General features: G+C 39.9%; 1 protein-coding gene and 1 long non-coding RNA gene across 3 annotated transcripts; both read left to right on the plus strand.

Moving 5' to 3' along the window:
- The first annotated feature begins 642 nt into the window (after positions 1-642).
- LOC145432181 (uncharacterized) lies at positions 643-4,945 on the plus strand. The gene is made up of 2 exons (XR_013912461.1): positions 643-1,382; positions 2,880-4,945. It is a non-coding gene; the product is annotated as an uncharacterized LOC145432181 (long non-coding RNA).
- Positions 4,946-10,254: 5,309 nt separating this feature from the next.
- On the plus strand, positions 10,255-22,725 carry LOC113034246 (LHFPL tetraspan subfamily member 2a protein-like). Of its 2 annotated transcripts, none has more exons than XM_026188651.2 (3): positions 10,255-10,399; positions 18,190-18,889; positions 20,803-22,725. In XM_026188651.2, exons 2-3 carry the CDS (start codon positions 18,487-18,489, stop codon positions 21,057-21,059), a joined length of 660 nt encoding a protein of 219 aa, XP_026044436.1. In that variant the 5' UTR covers positions 10,255-10,399; positions 18,190-18,486; the 3' UTR covers positions 21,060-22,725. The 2 variants fall into 2 exon arrangements, with proteins under 2 accessions (XP_026044436.1, XP_080164921.1); XM_080308795.1 differs by lacking the exon at positions 10,255-10,399 and adding an exon at positions 11,234-11,348.
- Positions 22,726-23,181: the final 456 nt, after the last annotated feature.

Here is a 23,181-nt window from a genome sequence, read left to right on the forward strand (position 1 = left end):
AGAGATTCGATGACTTCTGGCACTTTAACAATAATAATGTAGTTATTTTTTCTGTTTTAGATCATGCAGCTAAATAGGGAAATAACAGATTAATTGTATTTCGAATGATAATAGATTAGGTTGCTTTGATCGTGCTGTCTGGAATGGAAAAAAGCTGATATATATATACAGAAAATTTTTAGAGGTAATACAATTTTTTCCAAATAATACATTTTGCTGGATTTGGGGGGTAATGTGTACTAAATGATGCACAAAGTTGTATTGAGCCTGTGGGCATATTTTGGTAGAAGCTGCAAATAAATGTATGCATACCTCCCTGTTAATCATCAGACTGAAGCTCATTTCTTCTCTAAGTCATCTTATTTTGGGGGTTTAAAATGGCTATATTTAGAAAAAGCTTACCACAAGATGTAGAAGTTTGACTTGCAAACATGACACCTAAATGAACCCTCTGAACTACTTCTCTCAGACACAAGACTTTAGGTACACTTTTATTGAACCTTAGTTCAGTTCACGTGTTTGTATATTTGTGTCTAAGGGCAAAAATAATTTCAGTGCACTGCTGAGATACCGATTCAGGCAGCAGGTCTCCCAGGTGAAACCTTTAAATTTCTAGCTACACGTGCACCAGAGAAAGTGCTGCTTACCGTGCCCACTGACTATGTAGCGTAATATTTCAAGGACACATGAAGCTTGGAATAATTACACAATGTTTTGCATTCATCTGATTTTTTACATCTTATTTTTCTTTTCACCTCCTCCTTATTAATTAAGGGGCTCCTGCTCTCCTCTCTTTGTTCATTTTTGATCCCATCCAAGAACAACAGCTACATCAAGCTTTACTAGTGATCTAAATTTGTAATGAATATCTATGATATCCAATTTCTTCTGAATTATTCCAGCTATCCCAGTCGGAGTATTGAACACTGACCAGCAGGTGAACAGACTAACATTGTCCTCTCGTAAACACAACTAGTTCTTTCAGGCTGAGGCTGAAACTGAGGCCATTCATGGAGTTTCTGTAACAGAAAGCTGATGGTGAAAGAGGGACCAGGGACTGATTGGTGAGTAGAGGGGAGGAACTCTTGACAGTTGGCTTGAGCTGGATGGGTTCAGAGGTGAGGAGTGGAGGTGAGTCTGAAGTGAGGCAAAAAAGTTCATATTTGATGTATGAGAGCTGACGAAGCGATCGAACGGGCTTGGCTCATACTGATAAAACTGTGGTTAACTATTGACTCCTGACAAACTGATAACGTCTTGAATTTGTCACATGCTACTTTGGTCAGGTGGCCACACAAATATAAAAGAGAAAAGCTGACACAACACGGGAAAATGTTACTCTTGAAATGAGCGTTTGTTTTTGGAATGGTAACTGCAATATTGTAAGTTATGTTATTGATTATTATTGATAATCTTGTTCTCCTTTTTTTGGTCTACAAGTCATAGCACATTGATTATTTTCCTGCCAGTATTATCTGTGTTGTTTCACTATCTTGTAACTGGTTATTGAGGGACACCCTGCCTGTGCTGCTGTAACCCCCTGTTTACCTCCTCCCCTTCCTCTGGTCCAATCACAATTCAAGCTGAAGAAGACATTCAGCTGAAATTGTATTGAGGCAGTCAACGCAAAAGAGGGAGTGCATTGTGTGACCGAATAATCTCACTCATGTATTTGTAGTTTTTTTTCTTCTTATTTTGTAATTATGTTTAATAAATTTGTAAGAGATTGCATTGTGTTTAGTCATTAATGATTCTCATTCTACATTGTAACTCCACTTTTAGACACAAGAGGGCAGAAGGGTGCTCTTTTCTTGGTAACAGCGATTGCCCAGTACTATATAAGAGGTTCTGATACAAGACACAAGAGGTCACTCAGTGTTTGCTCCATTTTAGAAAGATGTGAATGTTATATTTTCCAGCTGAAAACTCTCAGGACAATTTGGACTTAAATGACAGTGTTTGTAAAACAGGAATTTTAAGGAATCCTGAAACTCTACATGTCACGTCTGTGTGTATTTCTTATGGGAAAATGGTGACAGAATTCAAGGGACACCTTGACACTCAAGACAACTGTCTATTTTCCCACCTGCTGATTATTAAAGGACCATGGGGAAGACTAAATTCATGATCCCTCCTATGCATAAGTCATACGATTATAATGTCACCTGAGGTGCCATTTCTGCCAGTGTGGCAAACAGGTGCTGTCCCACATGCAGGTTTCGTAATACTGCATTGAATGTTCAGGCTATTTTGCTGCAAAAAGCAAAGTATGAGATCTAAATGGTAATGCATGTTGATAATTACGACGCTGTTATGAGGAGCTGTTTACTTTAATTTACTTTAATTTAAGTCATCATACAATTTATGTTTTCATGTTAAAACACACTAAAATATTATTAAAACACAATTTCTGGAGAAAAACATCAGTTATCACACAAAAGTCATCTCTATCTATCTATCTATCTATCTATCTATCTATCTATCTATCTATCTATCTATCTATCTATCTATCTATCTATCTATCTATCTATCTATCTATCTATCTATCTATCTATCTATCTATCTATCTATCTATCTATCTACAGGGTGGGCCATTTATATGGATACACCGTAATAAAATGGGAATGGTTGGTGATATTAAAGTCCTGTTTGTGGCACATCAGTATATGTGAGGGGGCAAACTCATCAAAATGGGTGGTGACCATGGTGGCCATTTAGAAGTCGGCCATCTTGGATGCAACTTTTGTTTTTTCAATAGGAAGAGGGCCATGTGACACATCAAACTTATTGGTAATGTCACAAGAATAACAATGGTGTGCTTGGTTTCAACGTAACTTTATTCTTTCATGAGTTATTTACAAGTTTCTCTTTGTTCACAGCCATTGACATGTCAAAGAGGTTAACACGTGAGGAGCGGATCGAAACTGTGTTGAAATCTGGTGAACGCAGTAACCGGGTCATTGCAGCAGATTTAAATGGAAGACACCTAGGCGGACAGTCCTGATCCTGAAGGACACCCAGAAGAGACTGGTCCCATCCAACGACCGACAATAACCCGCCTCAGTACCACCTGTCAGGCATCATAGCGGCTTAGATGAACAGGCATATGACACAATAAATGAGTGGTGCACAGAAAGGGATTGGGAAGAATACCAGAGGCGGAAAACACCAGCTACTGGTAAACTGAGCAGTCAGCCGAGACTGCAAGACTAGGCTGACCAACCTGTGCACTGCCTGGATTGACTACAAGAAGGCCTATGACTCAATGCCCCACACCTGGAATGCCTAGAACTATACAAGATCAAAAGGACCCTAAGACCCTTCATCAGGAACTCAATGGGAATGTGGCGTACAACACTAGAGGCCAACTTCAAGCCCATAGCACAAGTCAGTATCAAATGCGGGATCTACCAAGGAGATGCTCTGTCCACACTGCTGTTCTGCATAGGCCTGAACCCCCTCATTGAGATCATTAACAAGACTGGAGTCTAGGATGAGGCAGCGACCATCCAGGAATACATAGGAAGATGGTCCCAACCGACAGCGTGCTCAGTGAATACCTCAGGCAGCAGAAACCCAAGACATCCGTAGTGATAGATGTAGCGGTTCCAAATGACAGCAACATCAGGAAGAAGGAACACGAGAAGCTTGAGGAATACCAAGGACTCAGAAAAGAGCTGGAGAAGATGTGGAGGGTGAAGGTAACAGTGGTCCCAGTGGTAACTGGACACTCGGTGCGGTGACTCCCAAACTAGGCAACATCTGTGATCTCTGTCCAGAAGAGCGCAGTCCTAGAAACAGCTAAGATACTGCACAGGACCCTCAAGCTCCCAGGTCTCTGGTAGAGGACTCGAGCTTGAAGGATAGACTGCCTGCAGGGCCGAGAGGGATATATGTTGTTTGTATTTATTTTATTTGTTAAGGATTAATTATCATTTCTTAACTGTTAAATGTGTCATTCAAAATTCTGTATAAACACTTAACAGGGAATTCTTGGCCCTGTGATTTCATGAAGTATGAACTGCCTGTATGGGTTAAAGTAAAGACAGAGTGAGCGTACAGTTCACTGTAATATAGCTGTTGCAGGGCTTTTCATTATCTTCTTCTTTTTATTACCCCTTAGTGTGTACTCTCTCTGTGTCTCTAGGTTTACGGTAACTTATCTTTGCCATAGTGCCATAGAATGACAGCAGGAATCGCTCAAAAATAATGAGCACTGGGAAATATGTCATCAAATTATTAGCTGAGAAAAACAATAAATTCTGGCTTAGTATAGCTTGAATATTATTGTCTGTATGGATTTTAGTATGGAAGAAACAGTTAAAGGATAATGAAAAACAATGCAAACGATTAGCCCTGTTTGTGCATTTCTTATTTGTTTTCTAGCAACCGCAGATGTGGTGTTCAAACACAATTCACGAAGTCACTTGCATCCAGGAGCTGTATTTATTTTGGCAAAGCAGACAGCAGAGTGCAGCACTGTTAGGTTTGAATGCTCAATGGGATTTTGCGACTGGAGATACTGCAATGTTTCACTTCTGTCCTTGTGACTGTGGGACGTTTGGTTTGCTGAGATGAGTAAAACTTGGATAAGCAGCAAGTCAAAAATTTGAAAAAGAAAAATCTCCTCAAAATGACCAAATAAGATGATTTAGTTTATGCACTGGTGTTCAAATGTATGAGTCAGACACAGATTGAATGTCTGTTTTTGTTTTTAGATAAAATGAGAATGTAATTATCCATCAGGGTAAAATGAGTCTTTGGCCGCAGCGGGGACATGAGAGCGTTTTCTTCTCTGCAAAGTCGTCATCACTTCTTTTCTGTTTTTACATGAGCCAAAATCTTGTGTCACCTCTATGTCATATTTTATTTATGTCTTTGTCTCTGACCTCATTTCCAACATCAAACTGTATGCTGCTGGGAAACACCGCTAAACAAAACTGAATGATGTGTTCTCCTTTTTTCTAAATGCCAGGTCGTTGACCACACTGTCGCCTGCTGTATGTTTATGTTTACCTCACCAAACCTTCAATTAACTGGATTTTTTCCTAAAGGACTGGCTGGATGAAAAAACCCCCAAAAACGTTAGTCTTTTTGCTACAGTTACATTTTTGTTTACAGTATTTAAGATCTCATTGTTACTATGAAAGTAAAGCTTCACTTGTAAGATCAGCTGATCAAGGGGAAATGAGTGTTAACATGTTGTTCCCTTAGTCTGTAAGTCTGACATGTTACAGCCTGAAAATATATCGCATCATCTCTTGAAGCCCCAGAGAGTCCTACGGGGTAAGTTATTCCCCTCTAAAGTCTGAAGATATATGCAACATGCCATGTAAAAAGTAACGTTGTCATATGACTATAAAAGCAGAAGTTTGGGGAGTTTGCTGCACTGAAAAATTAAGTCTTGTTTTAATGCAATGCCACAATTTTCCCAGGAGTGCATGACCCTGTAAATTCACCCTAATGTCAGACCATGCAGTGCTCTGAGAAACGGCTAAACATCAAATACCTGCATCTCAGACTCTACGGGCCTCAGTTATCATGTTAATTATTACATTTTACGACTTTTCAAAGTTGCAGTCCTTGCAGTTATTGAGTCAGCCATAAACTCCTCTGCACACCAAAGTATTCTATAGTCAAATGTAAAGCCATCTGTCTGACAGCTGGACTGAAAGTGGATCATGCAACAAGACAGTGATTGCAAACACAGGAGCAAATCAACAACAGAATCACTGAACAAAAAAAGAAAAAGAATCAAGGTGTTGCAATCACAAAGGGCAGACTTCAACCTGATTGAAGTGCTGTGGCATAAACTTAAGAGAGCTGCGCATCAACGAATGCCCGGAGACCTCAATGAACTGAAACAACGTTGCAAAGAAGAGTGGGGGAACATTCCTCGACAGTAATGCAAGAGGCAGATAAAATCATTGAGAAATGTTTTGCATGTTCTGCAGTCCTGTGACTGCAGACAGTCCTGTGAAAGCTTTCTTTTTCATATGACTGTATTCACAATTTAATGACAGATAATGTAATACATTCAGTACCAATGTGCATGAGGATTTACTACAAATGCTCGCTTGTATTTGGTATATTTACTGGTATATTTGCAAATAATTATAATTAACATGCATAATTAACTTATAAAGGAATCCTAGGAATTTGTTTTTACAAAACCTTTCAAGTCCTTTCCACTATAACACAATATAAATCATGAAGTTGTGGATTAATAGATAAAAATTTAGTAGTTTTGTGCCATTTTACAACCTTAAATGAGATGAGAAATTGTCAGATTTAGGATGAAGGATAGACAAACACTGTCCTCAGTGGGGTAAACAAATAAAACATGTGCAAAGCAGGTTATACTTATGCAATTTCATAATAACCAGCTACTGTGGTGGTCCTGGATTTTTGACTCAGTTTTGTGTAATTTCCAGTTGATTCCTATTGTTTGTTAGTATCTTCTGTTTATCTTCTGTTTGTTTCGTGTCTTTAAGATTCTTGGTCTTCATTTTTTGTTACGCTGTATTCTGTTTGGTGTTTTCACTTGTGATTTATCTTGGATTCCTTTCTCCTCCTCCTTTACTTAAGTCTAGCATCCCTCATATTCCCTAATATTGTGTTGTAAGAGTCTTTGTCTCTGTTGTTGTGAGTTGAGGTGTTCCTCTGTAATGTTGCTTTCTGTTTTGATTTGATAGGCATTTGTCTCTTGTTTTAACTTTCCCAGGTCTGTGTGTAGTTTCCCGGATGTCTCCACTTTGCCCCAATTACCCTTTGTCTTTTGTCAGATTTGAGCCAGTTTACCCTTGCGTTGTGTGTTTTGCTGTTGGCCCCGTGCCATTTTGGACCGTCCTGAATTCAACCTCAGTAAAAGTTGATTTTTTTTTGTTACCTCCGTCTGTTTCCAGCAATTGGGTCCAGCTTCCTGCTACACATCATGGCAGCAACATGAACAAAACCTGTATCCACATAAAGTCAGCTTCTTATAAGAAACTTAAAAACCACCAGTTATGTCTAGATTTTTCAGATTCTAGCAAGATTTACGCATTGATAGTTTTAGAAAGTGTGCAGCTATATATTAAAAGCCCTACTGCAATTAACACAAATATACCAGGCAGCCGTGATTTTCACACACACCCACATACAAATCTGTAAACACATGCACCAGGAATGGCATCATCATAACTTCCTCCCCACAGTCACTAACCATCAAACCCACTCATCTTTCCCAGTGTCTCCCAAGTCCTGTCTGCATTTCCCATGGAGTTACCCAGCAGCTAAGAACGTCTTCCTATGTCATGACCACACGTCTCTATTTACAGACTTATCTGCCTCCCACAGTGTTCTCACCAAGATGAGACACACAAACAGCACTGGTGTGGAAAGAGGAAGTTCTGAAGGCAGGGCAACCCAAATGATACAGTGGCTCGGCTGCAGCGCAGAACTGTGGCACTGTGTGAGTGAGGAGACAAACTGTAAAGTGTGAGTCTGTGAAGAGTGCCACGAGGGCGGCAGCTCTTAAAAAAAAAAAAGAAAAAGCTCCCACTGCATCACTCCAGAGACTAAATGAAAGCTGGAGTTAGCAGGCCTGGAAGAGGAGTTTCTTGGCTTTATTTTTTTATTAGGTTTTGTGTGTGGCTTGTTCAAAATGTATGCAACAGGAATGCAGCGGAAAACAGTGTGGTCGTCACAAACACCCAAAATATAGAAAGAAAACCCAAACAGTATATATCATAGTGACACATGTAATACTAGAACATACAAACTGGACTGTGTCAAGACTGTATGTCGTCTTTTCTTACTAAAATGAGAAGCTTTAGAGCTTTTGTCTTATACTGAATAAGAAGGGTGTATGACAAATAAGACAAAAAACGCAATCCCGTGAAATTAAAAAAGATTTAAGTTGAAGTCAGTGTTATCAAACAGTGTAAAGTGGCTTGAAGCTTGAGACTACAGCAGTCACCTTAAGGCGCTTCCTATCATAAGTTGAACTTAACAACACTGGGGAGGAATAGCTCCTCTGTAACAGACAGCAAATTCAAGCAAAACTACTCTGAAGGAGAGGCAGCAATCTGCTGTAACCAGCTTGCAGCTGGGGGGAAAGAAAAGGCAGAAAAGAGGAGAACAACGAGCCCGCTGAATGCATAAACTACAGGAGAGAGCAGGCAAAACTTAATAAAGATCAGTGATGGTATTTAAACTACATGTGCAGTGCACTGTGGGAGGTCGCACGCTGTAAAAAAAACCCTAACAACAACCCAACAAACAAACCAAAAAAATCCAACAGGAACAAAAGAAAAGAAAATGTTCTGGTAATTTTCTGTTACTATGTGCAACTTTCCTTAAATGTTTCCTTAAATGGTAAATGATAACATTCATTGTATAAAACATACAGAGAAATTAAAACTGAAACTACATTTTCTTTCTCTTTTCTCTTTCGTTTATTTATTTTTATTTTAATTGTGATTTTAATTGTGCCTGTTGCACCAGTGGTTCAGTGTTCACAGCTATACAGTATGTAGGCCATAATAATGATGATGATGATGATGCGCCTTTCTGATGAGCAACAGACTTACAGTCAAACATGCATATGTATTTTAAACATCATTAGACACACCAGAAATCAGTACAGGGATCTGAGAAAAATTGGCTATGACAGCATGAGGCTGTTTTTACAAACACACTTATAAAGGAATTTAACTTTCAGTACACAACACTATCGGTGCACAACACACAGTCCTTTAAAAACACCCTGCAGTGCATTTGTTCCTTTTATAATTTTCACAGAGTGAAGGTCTTCCTCAAGTTTTAGCAGTTTGATTATACCTCACTGTCATAACATGTTTAAGAGTGGCTCGTGGCTCTAGGTCAAACTACTCTCAACATGCAGAGGGAAGCTTTTAAGGCTGTTCTGGTGCCTTAAATGTCTGGTAGTCAAGGCTATCTTAAGTTATACGTTGATGCCAACCTGATCCAATCAATGCAAAACCATTCACAAGCATCATCTGTTGAAGTTCTCGGTCTTCCAGTTCAGTCATGTTAAGTCTAAAGTACTCAAATCAAAGGCAACTAAACTTCTTTCAGGTTGTTGAAGATGTTTAGTCTCTTATCTGAACGGCATCTTCAACTCAGAAAAAGCTTGAAGAAAACATATACAAGAACCTAAAAGGAGTCCAGCTGCCATCAGCTCAAGCGCTTTAAACCATTTATAAACATTCAAATCACAAACCCTTACTCCTTAAAGATTTTGGTAACAATGTTATGCATTTAAAGAAATATTTGATAAAATGATTAAAACAGTTATCGTGGTCTCATAAAAGCCAGTTTAAAACCTTTTGTTTTTCTGTTTTTTTGTTTACACAGTGTTTTATTAAACTAAACCAACAGCTCCTGGTTTTAGCTCCATATTTGGCAAACTGGTTTCAGGATGATATCTTGTTGCTGAACTGTTGCGTTAAAGTCAAAATCCAAATCACAAGTCATCACAAGCAAAATGTTTATCTGTTGTCAGCTTTTTAAGGAGAACTTCTTATTCTCATGTACAGCTCCATATAGTTTCCCTTTTTAATAATTCCTTATTTTTTTTCACACTCAGCCTCAGTGCTGCCACCCAGCTTATCCTCTCATCATGTCTTAAACCACTTTAGCAGCTCTCTTTCTTTCTTCTTATTGGCCCCTCCTCATAAACAAAAGCTTTGAACAGCTGCTGCTGTAATCACAGCCAGAGCTGTGTGTCTGCGAGGCCAATATTAGGTATATCGCTCTGTTTTTGTAACATCATACAGAGGCAACACCAAAAAAAGGCGTTTGGCTCACATGGATAACTCAAACGTATGTTGACCTCAACATAAAAAGCATGAAAGGCGCACTTTTTCATAATGATAATATTTATCCAGGACTATTTCATTGGTCAGACTGAACATAAATAATCAAATATCCCAGTAAAATAACATTATGTAAAATGATATCTCACCTAAATATACGCAATATATGATATGTCTACACTTATGTGTTTTTAGCAGTACCCATTAAGATTTAAAAAACTGAATTTCATTGCACAGACAAAAAAGGAGTTCGTAGATCGTTCTCGACGCGTTTAATTGAAGAGCTGAGAATAAGAACATCCAGGAAATAGTAATTTTTTTTCTAATCATCGCTACAACTTTTCGTCTACTTTCTCTGTGGCACACCGCGGGGGTGGGGGATGGGAGCGAGAGGGGGAGGCGAGAGAGGGGCGTAAACTGGGGGGGGGGGAGAAAGGGTGGCGTCAGATGGTAGCGGGGCGGGTTTGTGGGAGGGAGAAGGAGAGAGTCCCGAAGAAAGGAGTGAATGAGTGCTTGGAAAGCTGGGCTGCCCCGGGAAACGAAGCAGTGTTTCAAAACTTCTCCGCTTTTCGACTTCGGTAAGTAGAAGAGTTTGTAGCAATGACACAGCTTTTGGCCGGCAGATGTGAATCTCACTGCTGAAAATACCATTAAAGCACAGCTGTAAATCAATCGCTGCTCAGCCTAACGTTCATGTGTCAGCTGATTTCTTTCGTCGGAAAGCTTTTCATTGATTATTCGCAGCTGTACGTTTTTGGAGTTCGCATGCTTCGCTGAGTTGTAATACACAGGCATGTTGCTACTTTAAGACTTCTTGGAGGATTGTGCGTTAAGACCGCATTTATTCACAGAGTGAGCTATCTGCACTTGCAGCTGGCTCCGTGTTCTGATGCAGCATGTGGCAGCGGTTGAAAACGTCAATATTTTAATGGTTTTCACCTCTTTATCTGTATTTCGCACATGTCCGCACAGCAGCCCTTTGTCCCCTTCCCTTTCCACCACAACCCCGTGTCCTTGAAGTGCGGTGCAGGGTGGAGGTCCATCTTTGGAAAGCCACCCAGGGAGTAATATTCTCTCTGCCTGACACACTGTTGCACTGTGAGGGGAAGTGGTGCTACATCATAAACCAAACAAATCAAGAAACATCTGCAGTGTTTACTCAAGCTGACATCAAGAACAAACTTTAGCAATAATAATGACAAAAGTGAGTTATGACTAACTTTCAGTGAGGACTTCTCATTGTGACTCATCCAATGATCAGTACTGCATTTTTTGCACTTACACGTGCAATGTTCAACAAATTCCAGTGACCTTTTAAAAGATTATGTAGTTCTGCCGTAATTTCCTTCAGTGTGATTGCTCTAGCCTGCCCTCTTTTCCTATGAGTGAGTTTTGACAAGCGCAAACTTGTTAGGTGTCATTGAATGGAGCAATGTGCTGATGATAGCCAAGGGAGATGTCTTTTTCTTTGCTTTTTTTTCCCCGGTGAAAATACAAGCTGTGCTTCTAGTGAATGCAGGAAATATCGTAAGTCATATTTATTTATTGAGGTTTTTATCAGGCTGTGATAAAACTAGTTTTTAACATAAGCATACGTGTTGAGTCAGGGTCACGATTGACAGACTTCTAATTATTGTAGATAAAACCATTATTATATCCAGTTACGCCACACAGTTCTTCACATTGTTGCTGTCCTTTAGATTTTGCTTCCTTCTTGGAGACTCCTGTTCTCTACTGAGTGTGATTGTAAACTGTCCTTCATGCATTCTTTGATATGTAAACCTTTAGAGGCAGCCACAGCTGGATACTCAAGTTATTTATGGAACTCTTTTCATAGACTAACATAGTTGTGTTGTGTGGCCTTTTTTGTTTTTACCTCCTTGTAATTATTGTTTTCGTCCGTGTGTTTTGATACATTTCTCATTGCTAACTGAATGTAAATCTCAGAGTGTGAATGCAGTGAGAGGAAATGTCACATACATATACAAACAAGGATTTGAAGGGATTTTAGTATTTAAATCCTTTCCAAATGGATATATTAGTGTTTATAGTAGTTTTATAGAATACAAATCTAATTAACATGCCAAAGCTCTTATGATCTTTTAAGGAAAGGAAAAAATAGAAAAGAAAGGAATAGATTGTGTGTACGTCAATCATCCTTTCAGAAACAAACTGGAGAGCGGGACGGCTGAAGGGGTAGAGCTAGCCCGCGTCATGCATGTCTTTGTGTAAGTGAAATGTGAGGGTCACTTACTGACTTTGTGCATCACAAACTGTGAGGCTACAACAGAGTTTGCATGGGGAGTGAGAGGCCGGGGTGTTGCACAGATTGAATAGGTTAGGGGCCATGGCGACCTGTTTTTGAGAGTGAAGAAGTGCATTCTGGGCCAACGGTGGCATGTCTTGGAGAGGTAGAGTGAGTAAGGGGGGGGGAATGGTGTCGGCATGGCTTTGTGTTGCCTTTGTTGAGTTGAAGTCTACCAGATGAAGACTGCTGATTTTTCTTCTGTTTTTTTGGCACATCCACACACACACATGCGCACAAATGAGCCTGGCTGATACTTTTCTGTGGGGAAGTCATGTGTTTTTTTTGATGCGATTATAGCCAGGTTGAGTGAGCACAGGCTGGGACCGTTTATGATTGTGTATTTGTGTTTGTTTGTCAGTGAAGTGGGATCTATTGTTATGGCATGATGTTGGAGGGCTTCTCGCTGTTGACTTATTGTTTACATTTTTGGGCCCCTCTATTGTCATCGAAACCTTAGGTCCAGTGGTTGTATATGAAAGTTAGAACTGCTGGCGTTTGTTCATCAGCAGTAATAGTCTTCTGCAGCTTGAAATGTTTTATTGTGTTTAATCTGGGCCTGCAAAATAAATCTAACTCACTCTGGAGCGCTAAACATGCATTTGATGGTGGCCATCACTCAGTGGCAGACGTTATGAGACACAAATTGTGGTAAATGCCTATCCATGGGAAACATTTTCTCCTCCTGCAGCTCTTTCATTCCGCTCTTTATGGAGGGCAGCAAAAGCAGCAGCTCACATGGTTATGGTTAGCAAGAGAGAATTCTTGATGAGAACAGCTCTTGTTTCATAATATCTGGGACAATTGAGCAAGTAAACCAAAGAAATCAAACTTATCTTGCACTTATTGTCTTTTATGCTTGGTATGCCTTGTGTGACTCACTCTTGGGTGCTCTCAGCTCTCTTGTTGAAGCACTCACTGCAGTAAGGTGGATGGTTAATCCCCTGAGGCTATAAGTTTAGGTGTGGCAATCAAAGGACTAGGTAAAACGTATTAATTCTGTTTGCAACATCTCCTCTTATTTTTCATTCTTAATTTTTTGTTTAAACAGCTGACATTTGCGATGGTAAACATGGTCTTGGTTTCACAAGTTTGTTGGAGGTGAAGAGAGCGTGGCGTTGATGTGTTTTTGTTCAGCAGATAAAAATGAGCACTGATAAAAGTTTACAAGTCTACACTGAAGGCCACAAGTGATGATGAGTCTTGATGAAGCACCAAGAAGCTTTTATTAATAATGTACTGGAATTAATTGGAAAATAAAGACATGCGGTTAATATATTTTTTCCGGCGTGGGTGGTGGATGCGTTGCTCCATTCTCACTTGCGTCATATGGAGCTCAGCTGCTTGCATTCTTTTATGGTAGAAGGACACGTTTGATCCCGCCCAACTCTGACTGGCATCAAACTGCTTTAGTATCATATTTATTTTTCATTTTCCTAATTTGTGATGATGCAGACAGAAAGTTTTATCATTTGAGTGTGCTTGCTGTTCACATATTGTATGAGCCCTTGTGTTGCCCTAAAGATAGTGAGTCAGCCTTTTATGAGGCCCTTACTTCCAGAGGAGCAGCGCAGAGCAGAGCTCGACTTAGGGCTTATGGTTTAGGTTATGAAAAATTTGCTACTGGGGGATCTCTATCCAAATTAACGGGGGGGTCATCTGCTATGGGCGGCTGATCTACCAGCTCAAACATGCTTTTCTAAACAGGCTCATCACAGAAAAACAATAGCATTTTCATTGTCTCTCACATCTTCAATGAATGGACTTTGTTTCCCATTTTAATGGCTGTGTCTATCCTCCCTTTACCAAATAATCTGGGTCAGCATGCTTTAGATCTCTTAACCACCCACCTTCAGTCCTCATTCACTTTTCACCCTTCAGAACAGACTACAGTGGCCTGCACTCATTACCTCAGCACCTTGGCATGATACCAGCACTGTTGCTGATATCTCAGAGCAATTAACTCCTCAGCGGCTTCCTCTAACGGCTAGCTGACTGACCCACATATGTATCTGCTGCTTTATCTGGGGCTTGGAGTCAAACGGACATTTCGTTTCATTAGTAGAAACTTTACTGGGCATACAAACTGCTTGAACAACAGGTTTCATGTCTAACCTGTGGTCCACATGGCTGGCTGTTGGCCCACAGACTGCATTTTTTGTAAATTCCATGAGAGAAAGTTTGTCTCGTAGCAGCAAGGAGACTGTTCATGTTGGCTTGTTGAATGAAGTATTAGAAGGCTGTGTGTAAGTTGGCTCGGGGCCCTCTCTACATGCTTGTAATGCTGTGCAGCAGGCTTGGTTTGTGTCAGGACAGGAGAGCAGCGTGGGATAAAGCAGGTCGAGATCAGATCCAGAACCACATTACCGCTGAACATCTTTCATCCTGTTGCATATCTACCGTAACATCAAACTCTGCATCAGGGAGGATTCATGAAAGAGTCTCCACGGTCTGTCGGTGTTGGGGATGATGCATATGAGAGCGACTCCACAAGCACAGAGAGAACTGCAGTAACAAAGATCTGCCTGTTTCAAGATATGTATCTATCAAAAGCAACAGGGAAGCAAAGGCCTCTCACCCACAGCGCCTTGATCACCGGGTTATGAATAAGTCATATTTCTGAGTGTCTGATGTGCCGTTAAGTGTAAAATACTCCTCCCCAGTGCTCATATAAACACACAGAAAATCTTGACCTTGCTGAGGAAGTGCTGTTCAAGCGCTTTCCCAGAACAACCACCAAACAAGCGGAAAGTATTCATCAATTTCAGGATGTAGTGACCTTTATGCTCTCTCAACAATACTGCAGTAAGCACTCTTATGCACAGAATGTGCATATATATGCATGCATACATCCACAGACTCAGGCAAATGCCTATCAACAAGTTGGTACTAATAATAATAATAATAATAATAATAATAATAATAATAATAGTGGATTGCATTTATATAGCGGTTGTATTAGTATTGATCAGCCAAGCTTGGTAACCCCGGAAAGAAATGGGCTTTTTGTAGATGTTTTTTGTTTTTCTTTGACTTTGTCAGACAAATTAATCTGCAAGTAATGAGTTACTTGCAGATTAATTTGTATGCTCTCTACAATTTTGAGTTAAATACAAGCATAGATAATACTTCAAAATACTTGGGCCTAATAAAAGTGTAACATTAACTTTTTAAGGCTTAATTCTGACAGCACTCTTTGAGACTAGAGAGCGGAAGACGAGCTGTGAGTGAAGAGATTTCCTGTAGTAGCTGAGAGAGATCACACGGTGCCTGCTGACTGCCTCGACGAGGTATGTTTTGTAGGCTCCATCTCTGTACAGAGCTGCTAATTTGTGGGCATTGTAGTCTTAACAGAGAGCACCATGCTCAGGCTGGATGGGTTATAATCAGCTGCAAACAGACGGCTCAAACTCCAGAGGAACTAAAAGTGTAGACTGTGTAGCCAAAAACAAAAGCTCATGCAAACAAATGTACGCACATGATTATGTGCGCTTGAAAGAGCCACATTAACACGCATTGATTTTCTCACAATGCACACGCACTTAAAAACACCATTTCTGTATTGTAATGATTTCTATAAATAGAGCTAAAAAGTTGCCTGTGCGGTGAGTGCTGTTGTGTGATATGACTGCCAAATGGTAACGGTGATAACAATAAGGAGCCATTGTGTGTGTGAAGAGGCCTGGAACAATCTCAAGGACTGTAATAGAATAGGGCACTCCCTAAACCATCCTCAAACACATAAACACACTTCAAATACCTGCTTATATTGTTCTCGGTCTTTTCTTTACAGCTACAATTCCCTGAAATTCGGATTCACAGCTCATTCAGACACACTGTGTTTAGATGGGTAGTTTGACAGGTCATCCTCACAATGCATGAGTGAATCTCTAAAACGTTTGCACAGACACTGATGCTTCCTGTTTGCTTCCTGTTTATTTCTGCCATTTCCTTATGGGGCTGAAAACGACCAGTGATGTTGGCGGATCTTCTTCATCTCTACTCAGCCCAGTTGTAATTGAAATGCACTCCCTCTGTTTAACCTCCCTCTGGGTAATTATTTGTAGACAGTGTACTTTAGCTGGAATTTTGTGTGATCTCTAATTAGTGTGTGAGATAGTAGTAAGAGAATAAAGTTCAAGTGTCCTGAAGCACTAAAATTCTGCTCAAGCGCAAGCAGACGAGGTGAGATTTAACTAGGAATCTTTAAGACGGCTTCACCGTCCAAGTAAAATCAAAGCAGACTTGTGCACAAACTACAAACACATCCTGCCATGACTTTCAAACACAACAGGGGACTGCAGACATGACTGAATCCCCCTGAACTGAATCACGGCTTAACCGTTCCAAATCTCATACCTGCTACTCAAATGTCGTCATGCTTCGACTTTGTTGTTATGATCTGGTTAATCCTGACTTCACGTGATTCGGTGTAGGGGTAACAGATAATACTTGGTCTGGAAATTCCTGAAGTGTTTTGCCTTGAAATGACTTGGATCGTGACAGATGTGGTGTAATGATTTATCGCCTTTAATTGAGGCTGGAGGGTTGATTATGTGATTCCTGGTGCTGTACTTGGAGTATTCCTGGCAGGTCACCAGAGTGACTTATAGCTCTTAATTAATTTTTTTTGTGCTGAACTTTTCATCACTGGCAAAATGACACATTCAGCAAGAATTAGAGCAATAACATTGACTCTTATTAGTTAAACAAGCCTCTCCTCCCTTCTATGTGAAAGTTATGGCTCTATAAAGTGCTTGACTAATGGTTTCTCATAACTGATACAGACGGGAGAACCCCTTCTGTCTTAACTCCAGTGGTGCCAAGCTGTGCCAAAAATATTCGTTTGGTTTTATGGTTCCAGATTTTGAGATCTCTGAAATATCTCCCACTCCCTTTGTACAAAAGACATGAATTTTTTTTAGTTCTTTGCTTTTGCAGAACTAGAAAATGAATTAAGGTTTAGTTAGTTTAGTTTATTTTTTACAAAATCTTTAAATATTGTCTGGGGGAATGCACAGACACAGGTTTCCCTTGGATCTACCAGTGAGATCTGCCAAGATAGTGAAGATAACACATCCTGCATATTTTTCTGTATGTATCATGCAGCTGGTTCATGACATCAGAGGGTTTCCAAGAAACTTCATTGCTCCCCTAAGACCAAGGATGCGTCGAGGCCAATCTGGTCACAGCAAGTAAATCATAATGCAGCAACAGTGCCATTGATTGTTGGGACTTCTGGCCATTGCACTAATACAGATTTTATTTCTGTTGAATAAAGAACAAAGAAATGCATTTTGCTTTGCTAAGCTTAATGAAAGCCAGTAACTAATGCTGATGTACATTCATTTATTCAGGCTGTAATTTAAGCAGTGAACTGAAGGATCCCATTGATGTTGTGTCTGCCTGTGACAGCGGCGAGGATATGGCACATTATATTGTGTGATTCTATCAGTGGTTCCATAGTGTAGTGGTTTACACATTTCCCAAGTGAAAGATTAATGGTTTGATTCCAGGAGGAGACACAAATTCCTTGGGGGTTGCATCAGGAAAGGCATCCGGCCAAAAATAAAATCTACCAAATCAAAAATGTGGAGCCACCCACTTTAGTGAATACTGAAAGTGGCTTTTGTTTGATTCTGTCAAATGTGGCATGCTGTAACAGAGTTTTGTACTGCTCTGCGCTAACACCTCCTTAGTGGCAAAACACACAGTTTCTATCCCATTGCAGATAAAATCAACCAGCCAGATGTCTACCATGAGTAAAACGAGGACAGAATAAACTCTGCATTGTGATTCATCATGACTGTTCTAGCACACACTGGGAAGTTTGCCTTATTACACACTCATAACAAGCTGTTTTTGACTTTAAAGTAGCGCTTTGGGAGTAGGTTTTTGGTAAGGATGAATGTTTGATGACAGAGGGTACAAATTGGACACTGTTTGTCATCTGGAAAGCCTAAGGAGGAGCGTGATGATTCATAGTTGCTGGAGAATCATTTGTAGATGTTTCTTACACCCTGTCCTTGTGTTGCTGACTTCAGTGTGTCTCTGTTCATTTAGGCTTGCTGTTCGGGCGGTATCATGACTAAAGGAAGCTGATTTGGTGCGTTGTTGCCATTTGGGATGTCTGAAGCCAAACATTACCTCAAAGAGGAAGAAGGCAAAGAAGAGGTGAGAGAAGGGACAACATCTGCTCTGAGAGGATAAGATCAGCAGCCCATCTGGATCTGCGCAGGGAACCTAACAGACCTTTCTCTTTCTAAGGAAGGGAACTGAAACTCTCCAATAGCTTAAAGGGCTTCAAGAATTTTTATTAAGTTTTTCATCATTGTTTTTTACCTTCTCTGAGCTAAAGCCATGTGCCATGTTATTGTAACATGCCGTTCCATGCTGTGGACCCTACTCAGCATTGTAGTGGCCTTTGCTGAGCTCATTGCATTCATGAGCCCGGATTGGTTGCTGGGATCGCCTCGGAATGACACCAGCGGGACCAGGGCAGGAGTGGACTCAGAGTACCGGCCATCTCTCGGCCTTTACAACCGCTGCCTTCGTATTGGGACCTCGCAGGTGAACTGTGGGCCCTATGCCACGACATTTGGAGAAGTGGCCAGCGGCTTCTGGCAGGCTGCCATGTTGTTTCTGGCAGCGGGGACATTAGTGCTTGGGTGTGTGGCCTTTATCTCCATCTTCAGCCTGTGTTTTCAGAGCATCCTGAAGAAGAGCATATTCAACATCTGTGGACTGCTTCAGGCTGTTGCAGGTAAATTGTTAATCTGTATGTATGTGTTAAGTATCTTTGTTACAGAAAGTAATCATGTGCCCCCTCCCACCTTCATATATATGTAAACTATGCTCTGAGGACAGCTTCCACTAAATTGAAATGTTTTTTATTTTATGACATAAATAAATTATAGTATGAAAGGGCATATATAATAAAGTTGCTGGAGTAAAACCAGTTACCAGTCAGATTAAGGGGTCACCCCAGAGTATACTAGTATGTAGTCTACTGTTTACAAAATATCAATGAAAACTGATTTCAGAAATTACATATCTAAGTTTTTTTTAGGTTTTTATCTCATAGTATACAAAATGAAAAATAAATAAATAAATAAATAAATAAATAAATATAAATATAAATATATATATATATATATATATATATATTTATTTAAAAAGACAAAACTGAAATCATGTTCTATTAAATAATAATAATAATAAAAAACTGAAACTAGGAATTGGGACCATAAACTCACCATAAAAGGGGTTTCGTGAGATCAGGACATCTTTTTGTAACCATGTAAGTCGCCCTCTGCTGGCCATTTCTAGCCTTCTTTTTTTTAAAAAAGAAACTTAAATGCGGGGGGGGATTACAATTCCCTATGTTTTCTCAGTGAAAAACATTTTTTTTAAGTGTTCATATTTATTGGTCGTTATGATTTATACAAATATGACACAAATAGATGGTAAATGGTCTGTGTTTGTATAGCGCTTTACTCAGTCCCTATGGATCCCAAAGCACTTTACACAGTCAGTCATCCACACATTCACACACTGGTGATGACAAGCTACATTATAGCCACAGCTGCCCTGGGGGGCCCCAGAGGCGAGGCTGCTGGACACTGGCACCACCAGGCCCTCTGACCACTGGAGCTGGGGCTCGAACCGGCAACCTTCCGATTACAAGGCAAACTGCCAACTCTTGAGCAACGACCGCCCGTGAAAGATGAAGATGAAGAATAGTTGTTGGATAGGTGGCAGAAATCATACCTCAATCCAGCAAATGGCAATAAAAATAAACAATTAATATACTATAACACAGTCAGGTGTCAAATAAAGTAGTAAAATAGAAACATTATAAACAGAAGGATTTATTAAAAAGACCAGTCTCAATCAAGACAGATTCATTTTTGAGTCCAGATACAAAGTTTCTGAGTTTCCATATATTTACTCTTAGAAAAATAACAAGCCTGCAAACCAACCCTCCATAATTGTTTATTGAATTTAGGGTTGCAGTGGGCTTGAACTTATTATAGCTGACTTGCCATGAGGCTACAAACATACAACAAATACATGAATATAAGTTTTTTTTTTCTTCTTTTTTCATTGCCATGAATCTACTGGGTTCATTCACCATTAATACTAGATGTTGTATGTTACAGGAACTGATTTCAAGAATAGCAGTGCTGAATCATGGTCAAATTCAAGAAACTGAGGAGCTGCATATCACTTGCTCCAGAGCTATTGCTAATATGCCAGTATAGCGTCTATCACATCAAGTCTGTGCAAGCAAGGCTGTTCGAGCTCAGTTTTGAAATCATGCCATAGTCTGTAAGGAATGTCAGTACTGCTTTTGTGTTGGCAAGTTACAACATCTGACGTTACAACATCTGATGTTCATCATACTTTCCCAAGTTTATTAATCTTACCACTGTATATTTTGCAATGAATCACACAGGCGGGTTTGACTGCCCAGCTTTATTGAGTAGGTAGTCTGTAATTACGTGATATCACCACTGAGGATGAGGGTCAAAGGAGTTCTCTCCACCCAGCTGAAAAATTGGTGTTGTCTTTAGCAAAGTTGACTCACTATTCTCCCACCTGCACTGCGATTTGTTCAAACCTTCAGCTCTGACATGACTAAACCCCTCATATCATCACCTGCTCTTCCTCCAGGCCTGTTACTGATGGTCGGCCTCATGCTGTACCCTGCTGGTTGGGGTTCAGAGAAGGTGAAGTTCTACTGTGGCTCCGATGCGTTGCCGTTTCGACCATTTAATTGTTCACTTGGCTGGGCGTTCTACACAGCGATAGGAGGAACGCTAGCAACCTTCCTGTGTGCCGTTCTGTCTGCACAGGCCGAGATCGCTACTTCCAGCGATAAAGTTCAGGAGGAGATTGAGGATGGGAAAAGTCTGATCTGCCTGCTCTGAGCCTTTAGAAAACCTGGGAAGCTGCAGAAGATCACCCACGGTGTAATTTCTTTGATGTGGACTACAACTTCGTGGAGGGAGGACAGATGTTTCTCAGTGGGGATTTTCCTCCCCCCTCGTGATAGTCTGGATAAAATCAGCTGATTGTTGTAAACGGCCTTAATAACACCCGCCCCCCCCCCCCCCCCCCCGACTTTAAAAAAAAACAATTACTCTCTCGTGATGGAGACTACCTGATGAGCAGTTGAAAAGGGAATAAATGCTTCCCCCCTTTTAGAACTTCAGTTTAAAAATCTCTGGTAAAGCTGGAGAAGGAGGAAAACTTATATACTTATACTTTTTTTTTTTTGCTGGAATAGCTGGAGGTTAGTGAAATAAATTGGATTGGCAGTGGATAGGTTTTTAGATTTAACATGTTAAACACGGCCAGAAAGGCAGTTTATTTGTTTTAACCATCATTATGTTCATTCATAGGGTTCGATCACTAACCACTACCAGATTCAACAACTCAAACACCCAGCAACATTCTTGTACAAATATTTTATTAATAATAATGCTTGAGTAAAGAAAATCTGTACTTTTGCCACTTCTGGTGATAGACATTAACTTGAGGTTTCTTAAATGCCTATGTGCTCTGATTCTGTGGTAGCAGGACATTGAGACTCTTTTTAAACGCTTTAAGTTGAAAATCACCACAGAAGGGATTTTTAGTTTCAAAGGGAGCTCCTCCTGTTTAACTGATTGTGTAGCTTAATAACAGTTTGTGTGTGCGTATGCAGAAACAAACAAAAGAAAACAGAGCTCTGCCAGATGTTTCATTGTGTGTGGCTTCGTGATGGGCTAAAGCAGCAAGATGAAGCAGGTGGTTTATCATGAAATACCGTATGACATGCAGAAAGCCATAAACACAAGTCTGGCTTTGTGAAGGTGCCCAAAAGGAAAAGATAAGGATTGAAAAAACCTCCCACTGGGTCATTACACTTCATACCCACTCGTGAGTGATTTGGACACTTTTGCAAAGCTGATTAAAGTGAACCTCCATTGCAGTTTGATGGTTTTCCAATTGGAGCTTATTTTATTTTGCACTCTGCCTTTAAATCATTTCACATTGCTGCATATTGTATTAATTTCTAATTCATCCATTTAAATGTTTCTGTATATGTTAGGATTCATGTGATGCAGTGCTTTTATTCATTGTAGATGTGCAATAATTCCATTAGTGTTGTTTTCTGAGAGCAAGTAGGCAGAATGAAAGTGAACTTGTGATATGGATTTACATCCAAACACATAGTATGACTGTGATTAAATATATACTGTCTGCTATTTTTGTTACATTAACAAAAGCGTATAAGTGGAACACTGTATGAGGCTTCGTGTATGAGAGGGTGATATATCTGAGGACAGAGAACCCGTGCTTAAATAAAGCAGGACTTCTTTACTCTGTGTTAGAAATGTGTAAACTCTGTTTCTACTGTGCCAAGACTTCCTGATGAAACACTGACCCCTGGAGACGGACGGTGGACATTAGCTCATAACAGTGTTAAAAGAGGCTTGTGAGGTAAATCTGAAGTGATATGAGATGATTAACAAGTTTGTTTGTTTTTTTTTGTTTTTTTTACTGGCAATTTAAATTTTATATTAAATCCATTTGTTTAACTTTTGAAAATCTCGTGAATCTTTTCATCTCTAAGCATGTATGTATGATACCCTGCAAACTGTGTCACGGGCTTCGGAGTCTAAGTGGTTCTTAAACTTTTTGTTTAGTATGCCACCAAAAAATAGTAATTTGTATTCAAACATGACCAGTAAAATAAATAAATGAATGGATGTATGAATAAAAAAAAAAAAAATTGTCATGAGAATGAGCCTACCATCTTGCAAATGGTAGAGCAAGTTTTAGTTAGCTGAGTGACATCTGTAGCACATCTGCTTCAAGGTTTAATTGTATGCTCAGAGATTATCTTCTGCATACTTTGGTTCATTATAACAAGCAGTTACAACCAAGATGTGAGAGTTACTGTTGCCTTTGGTCACACTGCTTCAAGCTGAATAATTCTCCACTGACCTCTGCATGCATCAGCACAATCTTTGCCTAGAGAACTACGGCTCACCGATTTTTCTC

Source organism: Astatotilapia calliptera, chromosome 12 (assembly GCF_964374335.1).
Source record: "Astatotilapia calliptera chromosome 12, fAstCal68.1, whole genome shotgun sequence".
NCBI lineage: Eukaryota > Metazoa > Chordata > Actinopteri > Cichliformes > Cichlidae > Astatotilapia > Astatotilapia calliptera.

Excerpts from the sequence above, each read along its gene's own strand:
- LOC113034246 (XM_026188651.2), top strand. The coding sequence starts at position 18,487 with ATGTGCCATGTTATTGTAACATGCCGTTCCATGCTGTGGACCCTACTC. Across the intron at positions 18,890-20,802 it reads ACTGCTTCAGGCTGTTGCAG|GCCTGTTACTGATGGTCGGC; the intron begins GTAAATTGTTAA and ends CTCTTCCTCCAG.